Source organism: Erythranthe guttata, chromosome 8 (genome assembly GCF_056151865.1).
Source record: "Erythranthe guttata isolate IM_541 chromosome 8, IM_541, whole genome shotgun sequence".
NCBI lineage: Eukaryota > Viridiplantae > Streptophyta > Magnoliopsida > Lamiales > Phrymaceae > Erythranthe > Erythranthe guttata.
Genome location: NC_142540.1, coordinates 21,979,531 through 21,996,761, shown reverse-complemented (window position 1 = coordinate 21,996,761; position 17,231 = coordinate 21,979,531). Strand labels below are relative to the sequence as shown.

Here is a 17,231-nt window from a genome sequence, read left to right as displayed (position 1 = left end):
CACTCATAAAATGACACATTTTTCTAAGTCTAGTCGCTTAACTTATTTGAGTATGTTAGATACAAAATTCACTTGCGCAAGTCTAGACATAAACAAACCTTAAGTCAGTCAAGGGTTATTTATCAATTTCTTATTTCAGGATGTGATTCTATTCGATAAATAATTTCCACCAAATTCATTGGGCTTCTTGATTCATTTAAAATCTCACTCGTTCGATTATCAAAGAAGACGACACTAATTAAATATGTACGTTAAGTTTAGAGATTAAGAGAATAATTGTCTAATAATTAGAAATTATATACAGTAGAACCTCGATAAATTAATACTCAATAAATTAATAACCTCGATTAAATAATAGTTTCTCTTTGTCCCGACTCGGTGAAAATGTGTTAAATTATTAACTCGATAATTTAATAATTCGCTAAATTAATAGAATTTCACTGGTCCCGACTGTATTATTTTATAGAAGTTTAACTGTGGTTCTATTTAAACAAATGAAATAATTATTTCGTTTTAGTTGTAAGGGTAATTTTGGAACCATGGATTTGATCTTACACGTAAAAGTTTTTGGTCCTGCATTCAGCCTCCCCAAATTTAATTAATGGTTATCCGATATCTTAATACGATGAATTTAAAACAATTAATGAATGATGTTCAATTTTTTGATTAAATTTTTTAACAGAATATTTTGATATTGATAATATGAATGGACTGCAGTAATTATTTTTTAATTAAATAACTAAATTCTAGTAACTAACTAAATTGATTCTTTTGAGATTTAATTAGTTATTGAGAGTATGATCTTTATTAATTTTTTTGTCCATATTGTAGCCCAATTGATTAAATGTAAAATCAAATTAAAAAGTTTCAAAAAAATACAGTAAGAGAGAGAGAGAGAGAAATGACGATTTTCTCCTTAAGTAAAGGAGATGACTTTGGTATTCAAATTTGTTGAAGTAATAGCCAAATATGTTTCTAGCGTTCTAGTTTGAATTTAGATAAAACTTTCAATATGCCATAATGCCTCGTTTGGTTGAGGAGATTAGTCATTACTAACTAAATAATTGAACCTTTGTTTGATATTTGGCATTCCCAATAACTTGTTGAGTCGACTCGCAAATATTATGTTACCATGTTTTATCTTGCCTTTTAGAGGAAATTTTTTTGTCGGACGCCATGGGACCCGATAAAATAATTGAATTTTCATTAGATTATTTAATCTTATCTTGACAGCCAACGGTGACCTAAGTACATTGAACTGGTTGAACAATACACACGACAATTCACTCGAACTCTCATTATTTTCAGCCATCACTCATAAGATACACATCTCTTCCATCGTTCAATTCAAGCAAAGATTAAAAAAAAAAAAAAAAAAACATATAGACCATTTTATCATATACAACAATATGGCAATTTCCTCAGCTTTTCGAATGCAACAACCGAAACCGTTTCATTTCGAAAAAAATAGAAAACGGCCTATGGTTTAAATATAAATCCATTTTTATACAGCATTATCATGTTGGTGGACAAATAGACCATTTCATTTCATCATATACAACAAAATCTAGTAAGTGACCGATACAAAATCATCTTAGAGAGGAACGAGCGGTTATGATCATTTTGACGTAAGTATAAGATGAGGATTTGCATCATCACTAGCTTTGATCTCTTGATCATCAACATGATTTTCGTTTCGTGCGGTTGAGATATTTTCCAAGTGTTTTTCTCCCACATGGGAAACGGAGTCGTCCAAAGATGACGTGTAGCGCCCCGCCCCGAGTAGCAGGCACCTCGTGGCGGAACACCACTCAACATGCAGTACATTCAATGACCCCAAATATGCTCCTCAAAATTTCGATGATCAGAATATTAAACCCCCAATATCTATACCATCGTGTTTACAAAAGGAGGTTCTATTACAAGTCGACTTCGACACCACTTACTCTATTACAAAATTCTCGATCAAAGGATTCCTATACGGAACATAAATAGAGATACCTCTCGACGAGACTAATCGGAGGCATACACGAGCTTTAACTCTTAGTATGAAAATTTAGGTATAAATCTTTCTTTTACCTGCGCATTAATATCAGAAAGGAGAAACGAATAAGTCCGAATGACTTAGTGAAAAACATATGATCCATGAGTATGATGAGAATCAACAAAACAGAACATATAACGAGAGACTTTACAAGAATTTCATTAACATAAGTGTAACATGTACAAGAGTGTAACATGTACGGCTTGAGTTCAATATTTGGTGGGGTCTCCAACCTTGTAACTCCCAACAAATAAAATCATATCACATCCTTATCCCTCCAATCCGTCCCGAGTGGCCACTCGGTCGGAAACAGGCAAGAGGCACGACCGGAACGTGCCGATCCGGCTCAGGAACGTTTAACTCCAAACGAACGTGAGTCCGAACCATCAGGAGGTACCATTCGGGAGACCAGTCATCGTCAGCCCAATACTGCCCGATCGTCTTACCGAAATGGTCCTAGGGCCCAGCTCCCCCAAGAGCGTCCTCAAGGGTGGGGACAGTAGGTTCAAGAATCAATATCATTCCTTTTAGGAATATCAAGTCATTCATTTCAAGAATCAAGTCAATCATTCACAAGATAAGTCACGATCATGATAATTGAATATCAAGTCTCAGGATAATGAACATGTTCAGATTTCAATTCAAGCCAATGAAGAATTGTCGTGAATATGGAATTCAAGAATTCAAGAAGAACAATAAATTCCATGTCAGGTTCCAAGAACGAGTATATCAAGATCTCAATGAATTCAATAAACATGAGATTCAAGTTCGAGCCAACAAAATATTTATTCTCGGAAAGCATTCAATCGGAAAGCATTCAAGACAAGATTTTGAGAATAAATATTATTCAATATCGATTCAAGGAAAATGTTCAGGCCAGGGAATCAAGTATAGGAATTAGCCGTGAACATAGCAACCAAGAGAATTGACAAGTTCAAGATTTCAAGAACAAGATCAAGGTTCCAAGTTCGAGCCAAGGAAACGAATATGCTCGCAGAATATTAAGGATCATATTCCAAGAAAAATATAATCAATGCATCAAAGGATTCAAGGTGGAGAATATATTTGGTTCAAACAAAGGAGATATTAAGCGCAGGAAAGAAATCGGATAAGGGGTCATAGTTTCTCACCTGGAGTCCAACGCTAGTGCTATAGAAGTGCTATAGAAGCATCTTTAAGCTTAAACCTTGAGTCAGAGCTTTACTACGCTCGACACCTATAAACATATTCATCACTTAACAAGATTCCAAATGCTAATATAATCGTATTATTCTACTATATACATAGTCAATTTCTTGAAACATTTGTTACGAATGTCTTGCTGCCACAGCTTATTCGAACAATCGTTACGATCACCTTACTTATCCGAATAACCTAAACGATATATCGAATTAAAGCTAACATCAGTGTCTACAGGTTTACTGAAGACTCTGAGCCCAAATTATCGACCTAACACAATAATAACAGCCTCGGAAGATGAGTACATGAAACTGCCAGGTTTTTTTTTTGGAAAATTCGTTGTTGGCACAGTTTGTTTGAAAAATCATAACAATTAGCATGCTAATCCAAATTGATCACATGATACGTCAAATGAAAGCTAACAGAAAATTCTGCGAGTTCACAGAAGGCTTTAGTCCCAAATTCGGAACCGAAAATAGCAGAAACAACCTCAAACCAGCATTACAGAACTGCCGGGATTTTGGAAAGATTATTTCTGGTACAGCTTATTTGAAAAATCATAACAATTTGTAAAGTTATCCAAATTGCCCAAATAATACATCAAATGAAACCTTACAACTTAATCTACAAGTTTCATGAAGGCACAGAGCCCAAATTATGATCCCAACATATCGAAAACAGTCCCGCAAGAAGATACTAAAAACTGCCCTGTTTCCGGCAGATTACTGTCATCGGATTCCGACCTCTAAAACACGTATATTAAATACTCTAATTCGATACGATTGAACACTTACTTACAGTTTACGATGTCCTCTACGAGTTTCCTGAAGGAACCGATTCCAAATTCGCATTCGAAACCCTTCGATTTCGGCTCCGAAAACAGGTGCGGCAGCAGATTTTGCTTCCCCAAAATCGCAGCGAGCAAGCTGACTTCTCAGCAAACTCCGGGGACCGCCGCCCGTGCAAACCATCAAGAACCACGACCAATAGAGAGCCAAACTCATTAGCTTTCTAACGATGGATCCTGATCAACGAGGTTCAATCTCAAACGCCCCTAAACAATTATTTATTTGAAGGCCTAACCGCTGAATTTCGAATTGTAAGTGAACTTGTCTTCTTCGACCTATTCCGACCACCACCACCGATGTGAAGCTGATCTTATGGTTTATACCAGTGCCACCGGATTCTCGAAACTCTGTTCATAAAACGTTGCAGCACTTTTGAAGAATCAATTTGGGCTTTCTTCTTTCACCGCTCAATTCTTCAACCCAAACTTGATTACATCAAACCCTCACTTAGAAACTCAATATTTCCGATCAATTTATTTGATTCCAGCCAAGACTCCGATAGAGAGAATGGCGAAGATAGAGAATAAGTGAGCAAGAGAGAAAGAATGAAGAGAGGAAGATAGAGAGAAAGAGAGAGACGGTGAGAGAAGAGCTGGGGTGAAGAGAAGAAACGTGGCTGCCAAAGGAGGATTGTGAATTGACGATATACACGTCAATTCCTATCTCAACTATAAGTTATGAAAATTGGCTATAAGGCCAAATAGTTTTCTTAATTACCAAATAGATGCCATAACTTTAGATAATTACAATTTCTGCACTTCCCATCAAATTCGAAATATATTATAATTCCATATCGACACATATCAACTAAATAAATTCAATTATCCCCAAACTTGAACAACTTACACATTTACGGGGTGTTACACTCTTCCCTCCTTAAAAGAATCTGGTCCCCAGATTCTCAACTATTATTCGAACATGGAAATACAATTTCCTAAAATTATCTTCTTGCTCATCCATCGCTTCGTTAGCTTCGTGGTTTCTCCATAATACCTTCAAGTCTTGTGATTGAGGAATTCGTTATCAAGAGGAATACGGTTATGCGGGTAGTCTATAGGAGGTTGGTTCCGAAATAGGGATCAATCCCTATTTATATGATAAGTTATTCTCAAGCTACGGTTGCTTCAAGGAAGAATACCTGAGTTTGATCGAAATAGTGTTAACTTAGTCCTTCAAACCTCTACGAATTATTTCCATGACAATCTGTATCTCCCCAAACTTAGAATTGACTTGGATAACGAGTCAAACTATTATCGTAACGAATTCAGAAACACTACATCAAATACAATATGGGGTAGTAATAGGAAGTACTGCTTGTGGAACCTTAATGTCCGCGGCTCCATTAGTAATACCGTACAGTTCATCGGTCTCAAACTCGATGTAGCCTTACTGTTGAGCAAGATGCTAAATATTTATAATGTTCTAGAAGTTGAAGGCCAAGATACGGTTCGTCAACCAATTAATGGGACTTGTGAGGTACGTCAACTATGAGGAAATAATCTAGTTAGGGTTGTAGCTAGGAGTGCTATAAATGGTCTGATGAGAGGAATGAAAGGGATTAATAAGGGTCTGATATCGTTCGAATCTTTAAATCTCTCCCTACTTATCCGTGTCACATTCTTCAAGAGAATGTGTTTCTTCTCCTCCGTTTCGCTCGAGCCTTTGTGGTAACTAGAACTACATATCTACTTCCACATCTCCATAACTCTTTTGACGATCTCATGTAGACTTTAATCTTTATTTGATGAGTCGAACTTTACCGTAGCATCTTGTATCAATCTCCAAGCCCTTACGTTTGCCGTCGTTAGTTATTCGTCGCTCATCTAATCTTGAATTGCAAGCTCGATTGATAGTTTATTCCACGAACTACTGCGAAGCTGTCTGTATTCCAGCTTGATAGATTCCCAATTATCACGATGATCTGCGTTATACGTTCACAAGGTTCCTTCAATGTTTTCAATCATCCACTCACACGAGAGTTAGTTTTGAGAACATTTCTCGTACCGAGCTGAGATTTTGTCCCATATTGCGGATAGTTGCTTTCATAAGAACGAGATGACTTATAATCTATAACGAGACAATGTGAGTTAGCTACAAGAGATAGATTTCGAATCTAAATTATCTTCAGCAGACAAAGAGGCAACTACTTTCCCGGTCCACAAAAATTCTCTATTCATTGGTCTACATAAAGTGGAATTGAATGCACCACAATTGCAATCAAAGAGGACGACGAAGCCTGATTTACTTATTGTATCAACATTGGACACTAGAAGAACTTGATTATAGATGGCGTTCGCAAAGAAAAGGTTTTCAAATAGTAGGTCGACCAGGCAACGGTTGATGGAAGAGACTTTAACTTCTAAAGTCAAGAGTAATTGAAGGTGGCAACGGTTGATACAATCTTCCCGTGGTTTCGCAACCGCATGCCTAATAAATACTTATCGTAGAGAAGTCATGACTCAGAATATCCGACAATTGAGTAGCCTTAATTCATTCAATTCACCACTATTTCAACATAGGTCAACTAGTCTAATGTCATTCTTCGACACTAAGTACGCTCTAATCATGTCCGAAACATTATATACATTATGTCTATTAATGTCGATGGTGAATTACTTCAACCAAACTACAAGACGGGCAAAACTTATTTATAGCAAGTTGAACATGCAAGCCGAATTCTTGCAGTTGTCGTTCCCATCTTACAAAGAAAAGTACAATCCTCTACGGTGTTATTGACAAAGGTGTTGTACTTTAAACTTCTTCTCCACATAGCACTTAGCTCTTCATATTAATCGAATAGAATTGCAAAAACTGATAATCCAATGTCAAGATATAGCTGACTTATCGGATACTAGGGACTCTAGAGGTGGCTCATGCAAGATTAAGAGGTGGCTCCCGTTGTGTAGCACTTTGTCCCGCAGGTTCAAGAGGTGGCTCCCACATCGTAGCACTTTGCCCTGCATAGCACTTAGCTCCTTGTACCCTGACGATTAGATACAAGAATTCAAAATGCTCAAGATACTTTAAGAGTCAACAACTCTATAGAATTTCTAAGTCGTGATAACTACATAATCTTTTTCCGTCGAGTAAGATAATCGTCGAAATTATTCCAGGTCGAATCCATAAGATGATATAACAATAGATGCATACATCTGTAGTCATATTACATGACATTGCCCAAACAAGGTCCATACTTTTACCCTGAATTAACAATAATCATGGCCTATGAGTGAGAGGGAACAACAAGAAGCGATATGAAGAAGTCGAATCACAGGGTTTCAAAGGAATAAGAAACCTCACATAATAGGCTATCCAAATCAAGAAGTATTAAATGAGATGAGGAATCTCAAAAAGAACATAACAAGAATATGGAAGCATTCAAACAAGATCAAACGCCTCACTCATGATCAATAATGGGAAGGAAGTAAGATAGTCAAGCAATATTGTATACAACGAATCAGATACCTGAAAAAAAAGTAGGTAACCGAGATGCCGAAGTATTGAAATGAGATATGGAGTTTTGAAATGAGATATGGGATTTCCATTGTGATCAATAATAACAATGGAACAATGCATATACAAGAATCGAATTTTGAGGCCAAAATAACAAGAACCTCAAAAATAGGTAGAAAGATTGACCCGACATTTGAATAATAACAATGGTATAGCCAAATGAAACGAGAATAGGGACCTCAAAGGTACGTGATCAAAATCACTAGATATTCAAGGAAATTGGAACACTGGAAATGGAGTAGTATAGATTGAGTAAGTAAAGCAATATTCGAGGAAATAAAAAGTCTCGACAAATAGATTAGCCGAAACTATAGAGTGTTCAAAGAGATACAAAACCTCACAATAGATGATCAAGGCTGATGGTAATAGAATGAAGTAAGAAGCCTCACAAGAACATGACCAAAGTCATGACGTAGTCAAAATAATTGGATCACTAAGGATGGAGTGAACTGGATAAGAAGTCTCGGCAAATAGATAAGCCGAAACCATAGAATATTAAAAAAAAGGATAGAAGGTGGAGATGGTAGCACAACAAGGCAGAGGGTTTCAAAACAAGGGATAATCCAAACCATGCGGAATTTGAAGGGGTACGAAACCTCGTAACATTGGTAACCAAGATTATGAGGTATTAAAACGAGATAAGAAAAATCGATTACGATCAACAAATGAAATTAGACAATATAGGCCAACGAAGCAAAATTGAATTCATTGGAATGATAAGGAGTGAACAAAAGAACTCCCAAATATTTGGTTCACCGTAAATCAATACTCAAAACGAGATAATATGGTTTCGATAAGGAAGTCAAGTTATGAAGTAAAATGGAATGGGACGTCTACAAGAAAAGGTGTTACCAAATTCAAGTGAAACTAGGAAACTCACTCGAGATAAACAACATCGGAGAATTGGAAGCCAACTGAAGTAACCAAAAGAACCAAGAATCTCAAACTGCGTCTCAGGTCGTGTATGATAGATATTTCTACGGGTATTCCTCACTATCTACATCGGTAATAGTCGCTAAAGAATTATCTCAATGCCTTTAATACTCGATTACTACCAATCTTCTCAATTTCACAAGATTCAATTCATATCTCTACAATTCTCAAAGATCCCTTTCCATCACCGCCCGGGCATCCAACCCAAAGCCAACCCAAAGCTTTACCAACTCAAAGCTCTGATACCACCTGTAGCGCCCCGCCCCGAGTAGCAGGCACCTCGTGGCGGAACACCACTCAACATGCAGTACATTCAATGACCCCAAATATGCTCCTCAAAATTTCGATGATCAGAATATTAAACCCCCAATATCTATACCATCGTGTTTACAAAAGGAGGTTCTATTACAAGTCGACTTCGACACCACTTACTCTATTACAAAATTCTCGATCAAAGGATTCCTATACGGAACATAAATAGAGATACCTCTCGACGAGACTAATCGGAGGCATACACGAGCTTTAACTCTTAGTATGAAAATTTAGGTATAAATCTTTCTTTTACCTGCGCATTAATATCAGAAAGGAGAAACGAATAAGTCCGAATGACTTAGTGAAAAACATATGATCCATGAGTATGATGAGAATCAACAAAACAGAACATATAACGAGAGACTTTACAAGAATTTCATTAACATAAGTGTAACATGTACAAGAGTGTAACATGTACGGCTTGAGTTCAATATTTGGTGGGGTCTCCAACCTTGTAACTCCCAACAAATAAAATCATATCACATCCTTATCCCTCCAATCCGTCCCGAGTGGCCACTCGGTCGGAAACAGGCAAGAGGCACGACCGGAACGTGCCGATCCGGCTCAGGAACGTTTAACTCCAAACGAACGTGAGTCCGAACCATCAGGAGGTACCATTCGGGAGACCAGTCATCGTCAGCCCAATACTGCCCGATCGTCTTACCGAAATGGTCCTAGGGCCCAGCTCCCCCAAGAGCGTCCTCAAGGGTGGGGACAGTAGGTTCAAGAATCAATATCATTCCTTTTAGGAATATCAAGTCATTCATTTCAAGAATCAAGTCAATCATTCACAAGATAAGTCACGATCATGATAATTGAATATCAAGTCTCAGGATAATGAACATGTTCAGATTTCAATTCAAGCCAATGAAGAATTGTCGTGAATATGGAATTCAAGAATTCAAGAAGAACAATAAATTCCATGTCAGGTTCCAAGAACGAGTATATCAAGATCTCAATGAATTCAATAAACATGAGATTCAAGTTCGAGCCAACAAAATATTTATTCTCGGAAAGCATTCAATCGGAAAGCATTCAAGACAAGATTTTGAGAATAAATATTATTCAATATCGATTCAAGGAAAATGTTCAGGCCAGGGAATCAAGTATAGGAATTAGCCGTGAACATAGCAACCAAGAGAATTGACAAGTTCAAGATTTCAAGAACAAGATCAAGGTTCCAAGTTCGAGCCAAGGAAACGAATATGCTCGCAGAATATTAAGGATCATATTCCAAGAAAAATATAATCAATGCATCAAAGGATTCAAGGTGGAGAATATATTTGGTTCAAACAAAGGAGATATTAAGCGCAGGAAAGAAATCGGATAAGGGGTCATAGTTTCTCACCTGGAGTCCAACGCTAGTGCTATAGAAGTGCTATAGAAGCATCTTTAAGCTTAAACCTTGAGTCAGAGCTTTACTACGCTCGACACCTATAAACATATTCATCACTTAACAAGATTCCAAATGCTAATATAATCGTATTATTCTACTATATACATAGTCAATTTCTTGAAACATTTGTTACGAATGTCTTGCTGCCACAGCTTATTCGAACAATCGTTACGATCACCTTACTTATCCGAATAACCTAAACGATATATCGAATTAAAGCTAACATCAGTGTCTACAGGTTTACTGAAGACTCTGAGCCCAAATTATCGACCTAACACAATAATAACAGCCTCGGAAGATGAGTACATGAAACTGCCAGGTTTTTTTTTTGGAAAATTCGTTGTTGGCACAGTTTGTTTGAAAAATCATAACAATTAGCATGCTAATCCAAATTGATCACATGATACGTCAAATGAAAGCTAACAGAAAATTCTGCGAGTTCACAGAAGGCTTTAGTCCCAAATTCGGAACCGAAAATAGCAGAAACAACCTCAAACCAGCATTACAGAACTGCCGGGATTTTGGAAAGATTATTTCTGGTACAGCTTATTTGAAAAATCATAACAATTTGTAAAGTTATCCAAATTGCCCAAATAATACATCAAATGAAACCTTACAACTTAATCTACAAGTTTCATGAAGGCACAGAGCCCAAATTATGATCCCAACATATCGAAAACAGTCCCGCAAGAAGATACTAAAAACTGCCCTGTTTCCGGCAGATTACTGTCATCGGATTCCGACCTCTAAAACACGTATATTAAATACTCTAATTCGATACGATTGAACACTTACTTACAGTTTACGATGTCCTCTACGAGTTTCCTGAAGGAACCGATTCCAAATTCGCATTCGAAACCCTTCGATTTCGGCTCCGAAAACAGGTGCGGCAGCAGATTTTGCTTCCCCAAAATCGCAGCGAGCAAGCTGACTTCTCAGCAAACTCCGGGGACCGCCGCCCGTGCAAACCATCAAGAACCACGACCAATAGAGAGCCAAACTCATTAGCTTTCTAACGATGGATCCTGATCAACGAGGTTCAATCTCAAACGCCCCTAAACAATTATTTATTTGAAGGCCTAACCGCTGAATTTCGAATTGTAAGTGAACTTGTCTTCTTCGACCTATTCCGACCACCACCACCGATGTGAAGCTGATCTTATGGTTTATACCAGTGCCACCGGATTCTCGAAACTCTGTTCATAAAACGTTGCAGCACTTTTGAAGAATCAATTTGGGCTTTCTTCTTTCACCGCTCAATTCTTCAACCCAAACTTGATTACATCAAACCCTCACTTAGAAACTCAATATTTCCGATCAATTTATTTGATTCCAGCCAAGACTCCGATAGAGAGAATGGCGAAGATAGAGAATAAGTGAGCAAGAGAGAAAGAATGAAGAGAGGAAGATAGAGAGAAAGAGAGAGACGGTGAGAGAAGAGCTGGGGTGAAGAGAAGAAACGTGGCTGCCAAAGGAGGATTGTGAATTGACGATATACACGTCAATTCCTATCTCAACTATAAGTTATGAAAATTGGCTATAAGGCCAAATAGTTTTCTTAATTACCAAATAGATGCCATAACTTTAGATAATTACAATTTCTGCACTTCCCATCAAATTCGAAATATATTATAATTCCATATCGACACATATCAACTAAATAAATTCAATTATCCCCAAACTTGAACAACTTACACATTTACGGGGTGTTACATGACGTCACTGTTAGAAGAGTGAAAGCCGGTCCTTCTTGTCGAGTCCTAACCTTCCTTCGCCACCCTCTAAGCGATTTCCTCACGTTTTGAGATACGATCGTTTTCTTGAACTTTGAACCCATCTGCAAATTAAAAAATAAATAAAAATATCGTCATAAAATGCACAAAAATGAAACGTGACAAGTTGGAGATCGATCGTATTTTACCTGAGCTACAATAACATAGAGAGGGAAAGTGATAAAGCTACACCAGAACTGTGATATAACTCTGCAGAAAAATTCAATTAAATTATCGACAACCCGTTTTTTGAGTGGAATAATAGGAAGAAATTGTTTACCCAAATGTCAAGCGAATTAGTAGGAGGGTATCATCTCCGGAGTAACACGATGGTTCCCTTACTTCCCACTGCAAACAAAATAAAATAAAATAAAAATAAAAATAAATAAACAATCGAAATACATCAAAACAAAATGAAGACACGCGTAACATCATGTACGATATGCATGCAATAATCACGGTAAAACCGTTCCAATGACACTAGGCCTAACATAATATTTTTATTGTCGCGGTTCGAATTCAAAAAAAAAAAAAGAAAATTAGAACATTTCTCGAATGGATTTACGATCAATTTCAGAACCTAATAAATATAGATGGTATCAAAATTCTGAATTGATTTGTATAACAAAGTCTTACCAATGACCATATATATGACGCCATTTCAAATGCATTCTGCAATAACGAAACATTAATTTAAAATGGATTTAATTAGGTGGCCAACTTGCAATGCAAGAAAGGATAGCTAGTGGTGGTTCAGTAAAAACCTGGAAAGATACAAATTGTATCAAGCGAAGAAGAAGCCTTGGATTGCCAAACCAGAAAAGCTCGTCCCTCAGATTGAACTGTTCGAATACTCTCCACCGACTTGAATCCATTACTTCTACCGCAAGCTTTACGACTATTCGATGCAGTTTTGTACCAACTAGAAGGATTAACTACATATATAACAACCATTGAGATAAATGATAATTAAATTTAACCAAAATAAATCCGGAAGACTTGACTTTTTAATGCAAGTAAGATTAGAAAACAAGTGTTGGAGACTTACTCCGACGGGGAGGAAAGAAATCCAGAAGTATATATTTGTTCCTGAGGCCAGAAAACATTATATGTACCTTAGAAGATAATTTAACAAGTCAATAAATATTTTGGAAAAAAAAGAAAAAGTTCAAGATAATTCGACTAAAAATTTATACATAATACATGCTATACATATACATGCAAAGGAAATACATACGCATCTACATTAATTACATCTTCGCTTGTAATACTTACGTGACAATCTCAAACTATTGAAAAAGAACAAAGACATAAAAAAATAGCGGATAAAAAAGAAAATCAACGAGACATACTTGATAACTGAGTATATATTCAAGAAACTTTACCGTACTTGTTTTTTTTTTTTTCAAACCAATGTCTACATATCCTTAATAATTGTAAAAAACACATGATTTCTTTTGTGAATTCAATGTATAATGACAAGCTTAATTCCAACCGAACATGTCACGAAATGTCGAATAAAGAACTCCGTAATTACAGCTTCATAGAGGAAATACTTTTAGTCATCGGAATTTACCATGAAAGGCTAGAACAGTGCACATAATAGCAAAAATCCAGAGCGGGATACTGCAAAATAAGTGAGATAAGATAAAACGAAAATGCAGAAAACCATACAAACAGAAATTACTGTATAATCTATCAGGAGCGGTACATAACCGAACAAGTTTCTATCCTAAAAGATATTCAGGTAATAAAGTTCGAAGTACGAAATTTGTATGACGGGAATCAACTGTCTGAGATTGAGGCTACCAAATTTGGATAAAAAATAAATAAATAAAAAAAATTCACATCTAAGTAGTCATTATGTAAGCCTAAGGCATACACATGTAATACATTTATGTCATACAACAAACAAAAGTAAAACATCTCCAGCCGTTTTGTATAACGAATAAAAAGTAACACTTGACAAGGCATGCAAGATTATTACATCATAAACACAAACATGAATTTTGATATAACATATGTAAGAAATATTAAAAAAAATCCAAACACTAATGTGTTAATACCTAATGCCGACAATATCTCGAAATTCTTCTTCCATGCTTCGAAGCATGTAGTTATGGAAGTCATAAGTGAAAGGTAATTGATGAGTCTGCAAAAGGTGTCAAAACAAACAAAAATAACATATAATAGAAGATTTTAATTTATACATATAAAAATAAATTGCTTGAACAATTGTAGGTAGTTTAGAAAGAAACATACGGTAATAAATCCTAGTCGCAGAGCCATGTAGTCGGCTTGACTAATTGAGCTCCAGAATTGACGGCTGAAACAAAGCTGGCAACAAAATAATTTTAAGCATATGACATAGCATTTGGAATAATCAAGAAAACCATATGATGGAGGAAATATTAAACGAGCAGTGAGTTTACCAGCCAAACAAGAAGTTTGTGCTGACTCCACGGGTGAGAGGTGTGATGAGTTACAAAACTCGATAGGCGCCTCATACGCGCATGATCCGATCCAGCATCTTCTGAAATTAATTGCATCAAATAATTTGTAAGTAAAAAATAAAAAAAACAGTTTAAAGCAGTTTTATTGCCGGAAATATATGATTTAAAAAACAAAAAAAAAGAAAAACGACCAGCACAAGTATCTGCGGTGAGCAAGCCACGAAGAGCCATAGTCTTGGCATGATTCTCCCATGTCCTCCAGCTGTAGATCTGTAATTATTAACGACACCGAGTTACGAACATGTTTGCTGAGTCATCGCATCGATCACTGTGACTGTGTGTTTCACAAGTGGTAAAAATGAAGAAGACGAAGAAGAAATACTGACCTTAATCATGGCGAGTGCAATGGCTAAGAAACTATAAGAGACATGAGTAACTCCAAGAACAAACAAGAACCGATGTAGCTGTTCAAGGCTCTCGTATGAAGCAAATGGTTGATGACCCTGCTCAAAAAATACCCTACACATCTTCAACATTTTCCTTCTAAAACGAAGCAAAAACACAAACATATGAAACTTGGATTTCGGCTTCGTCCAAATAAGATCAACTTTCTAAAATGATGAAAAGTCGACTTCCTATGGATTGTTCAGACACTATTCGATACTACCATGGAATTGGAATTCGAATCTTGATCTTTTTCTCGAATTTTTAGAATCGTCTAAATAGCAATATAGTTAACTTTTTACTGATATGTTTAGTGGTTGTTCTCTGCTTAAGTCAATTTGTACTAAAGCTACTTGGCTAGCTACGAAAGTTGGTTTCTGCTAGCAATTCTATGCATCCATATTCACCGAAAAAGTTACAAGTAATAAACAAATTATTTGGGTTTTGCTAGCAATTCTACGCATCAATATTCGTGGCAAAATACAAGTAATCAATTCCAGCTACTTGGTAAGATTCAAACAGGGCAGAACTAAGGAATTATTTTTTTAGTCGGCAAAAGAATTGGACTATTTTTCTCTAAACAATTGTCTCGTCCTAATGTTTTATTCGGCACTTGTCTCCCATGCTACAAAGATAATTTCTTGAACTAGTAGCTGATTAGGTGGTCTGAATTTTTCGCAATCGTATCATTTTTTAATAAATATAAGGTGGTCTGAATTTTCGCCTGCATATGGGATGAATGCGTTTTGATTTCAAACTACCTTGCTGTTCAATTATTTATACACGTCTACTCGTTGAATAGATTACATAAACCTAAATTTTACCATAATCATACAAACGGCTCTAATCTTGTTTAGTAGTTTCTAGCCTACCGTCGGCCATAACAGATAACAAAAATTTAAGGTATAAAGATAAGAAGAAAACAATATTGTACATTTTGCTCAACTCATATATCCACATCCGAAACACGAGAGCAGGATATAATCGCGCAATAAATAGTATACCTTAGGACAATAATCATGATGATCGTCTTCCAACAACACTCGTCCAGTTGAGAAATTCAAATGTTCGGACCTTAAAACAACTCTTTGTTCATCAAAGGAATTATGTTTCACATACTCAATCGGAGGTCTACACGGATAGAATCGGCTGCTCATTGACGACGACTTCACACATATTTTCGCCACAAATACTATCCAATGTCCCATCAACAACGACAGAAGCCCAAACACCATTAGCTCTGATTTTATTTAAACCAAACAAAAATACCCCCAAAAAAATAAATTAAAAAAAATATAATCCAAATTTAACCAAAACATCAAGAAAAAATACCAAAAAATAACATAGCACACCTCTTCATACCTTCCTTGATCTTGTCCAGTGCAGCAAGTAGATGCTTCCTTTTAGTCCTATCCAACCACTACCATACAATAAAATGATGAAAAAAAAAAAAGAGTTTATCAAACATTTATATGTAAAAAAAAAAAAAAAAAAAAAAAAAAAAAGTGAATAAATGATGAAGATTAATTAACCTTCCCAAATTTCTTCAAACCCCCATGAATCAAGATCCCAATGGTAACCAAAAGGGTTATAACAGTGGCCACAGCCCAGGTTGGTGTTTCAGCCAATGATCGCCCTTCCCTAATTTTCTTCATTTCAATTTTGAGTTTGTTAATAATCACACCTTCAATTTCAATATCAGGCCAATTTCTTCATTTGAATTTTCATCAATATTCAAATGAAATAATAAAAAATAAAAGAATTGGATGATTAGAGCAAGATATTTATGGGTCATAATTGTTTTGTATGTATAATGTGTGTATGTCGATTTGGTACATATAGCAGCAGCATTGAATATTAGCCTGCATGGGGTGCTATAGAACAGGGAAGCACGATGGCCCCATTGTAATTATTGTTGGTCAATTGGTTCCATTATTGTAGCTAGTTGTGTTGAATAGGCTATTGACTTTATAGTTTATACCACCAAAAATCATATTTTTTTTTTGAAATTGTTCATAGATTAAAGGTTTAAATACAAAAACACCATTGTATTATGAACTTTGTATTATATACCCCATGTACTATATATAAATACAAAAATCTCCATCACATTATATTTTTTTTCTAAAATATGAAGAAAATACCCCTACTCAAGCATATAGTTTAAGTCATTTTCCACTATATATTTTACCATTTTCAGTCAATTTTATGTGGGAAATTTTGGTATTTATATTTTTTTCTCCAAAATATTTAATTGCTTAGATTCTTTTTTTTTTTAATTTTATGAATAAAACCTTTTATTTTAATCATTTTGAGTTTCTTAATTTTGTTTCTTCT

General features: G+C 35.9%; 1 protein-coding gene and 2 long non-coding RNA genes across 5 annotated transcripts; all 3 read right to left on the bottom strand.

The window, feature by feature from the left end:
- Positions 1-1,400: 1,400 nt before the first annotated feature.
- On the bottom strand, positions 1,401-16,702 carry LOC105965107 (MLO-like protein 4). Of its 3 annotated transcripts, none has more exons than XM_088822383.1 (16): positions 16,427-16,702; positions 16,257-16,314; positions 15,899-16,134; positions 14,837-14,953; positions 14,642-14,720; positions 14,430-14,530; positions 14,260-14,334; positions 14,064-14,149; positions 13,574-13,623; positions 13,046-13,086; positions 12,762-12,932; positions 12,634-12,669; positions 12,278-12,345; positions 12,147-12,207; positions 11,946-12,062; positions 1,401-1,765 (listed from the first exon to the last, which is right to left on the bottom strand). In XM_088822383.1, the coding sequence occupies exons 1-16, from the start codon at positions 16,547-16,549 to the stop codon at positions 1,619-1,621; spliced, it is 1,566 nt and encodes a 521-aa protein (XP_088678509.1). In that variant the 5' UTR covers positions 16,550-16,702; the 3' UTR covers positions 1,401-1,618. The 3 variants fall into 3 exon arrangements, with proteins under 3 accessions (XP_088678509.1, XP_088678510.1, XP_088678511.1); XM_088822384.1 differs by having other exon boundaries at positions 14,430-14,527; XM_088822385.1 differs by having other exon boundaries at positions 16,247-16,314; positions 16,427-16,499.
- On the bottom strand, positions 1,844-5,471 carry LOC148768824 (uncharacterized). Its single transcript, XR_016033270.1, has 3 exons — positions 4,018-5,471; positions 3,175-3,260; positions 1,844-2,079 (listed from the first exon to the last, which is right to left on the bottom strand). It is a non-coding gene; the product is annotated as an uncharacterized LOC148768824 (long non-coding RNA).
- Positions 8,768-11,695, bottom strand: LOC148768823 (uncharacterized). The gene is made up of 3 exons (XR_016033269.1): positions 11,021-11,695; positions 10,178-10,263; positions 8,768-9,082 (listed from the first exon to the last, which is right to left on the bottom strand). It is a non-coding gene; the product is annotated as an uncharacterized LOC148768823 (long non-coding RNA).
- Positions 16,703-17,231: the final 529 nt, after the last annotated feature.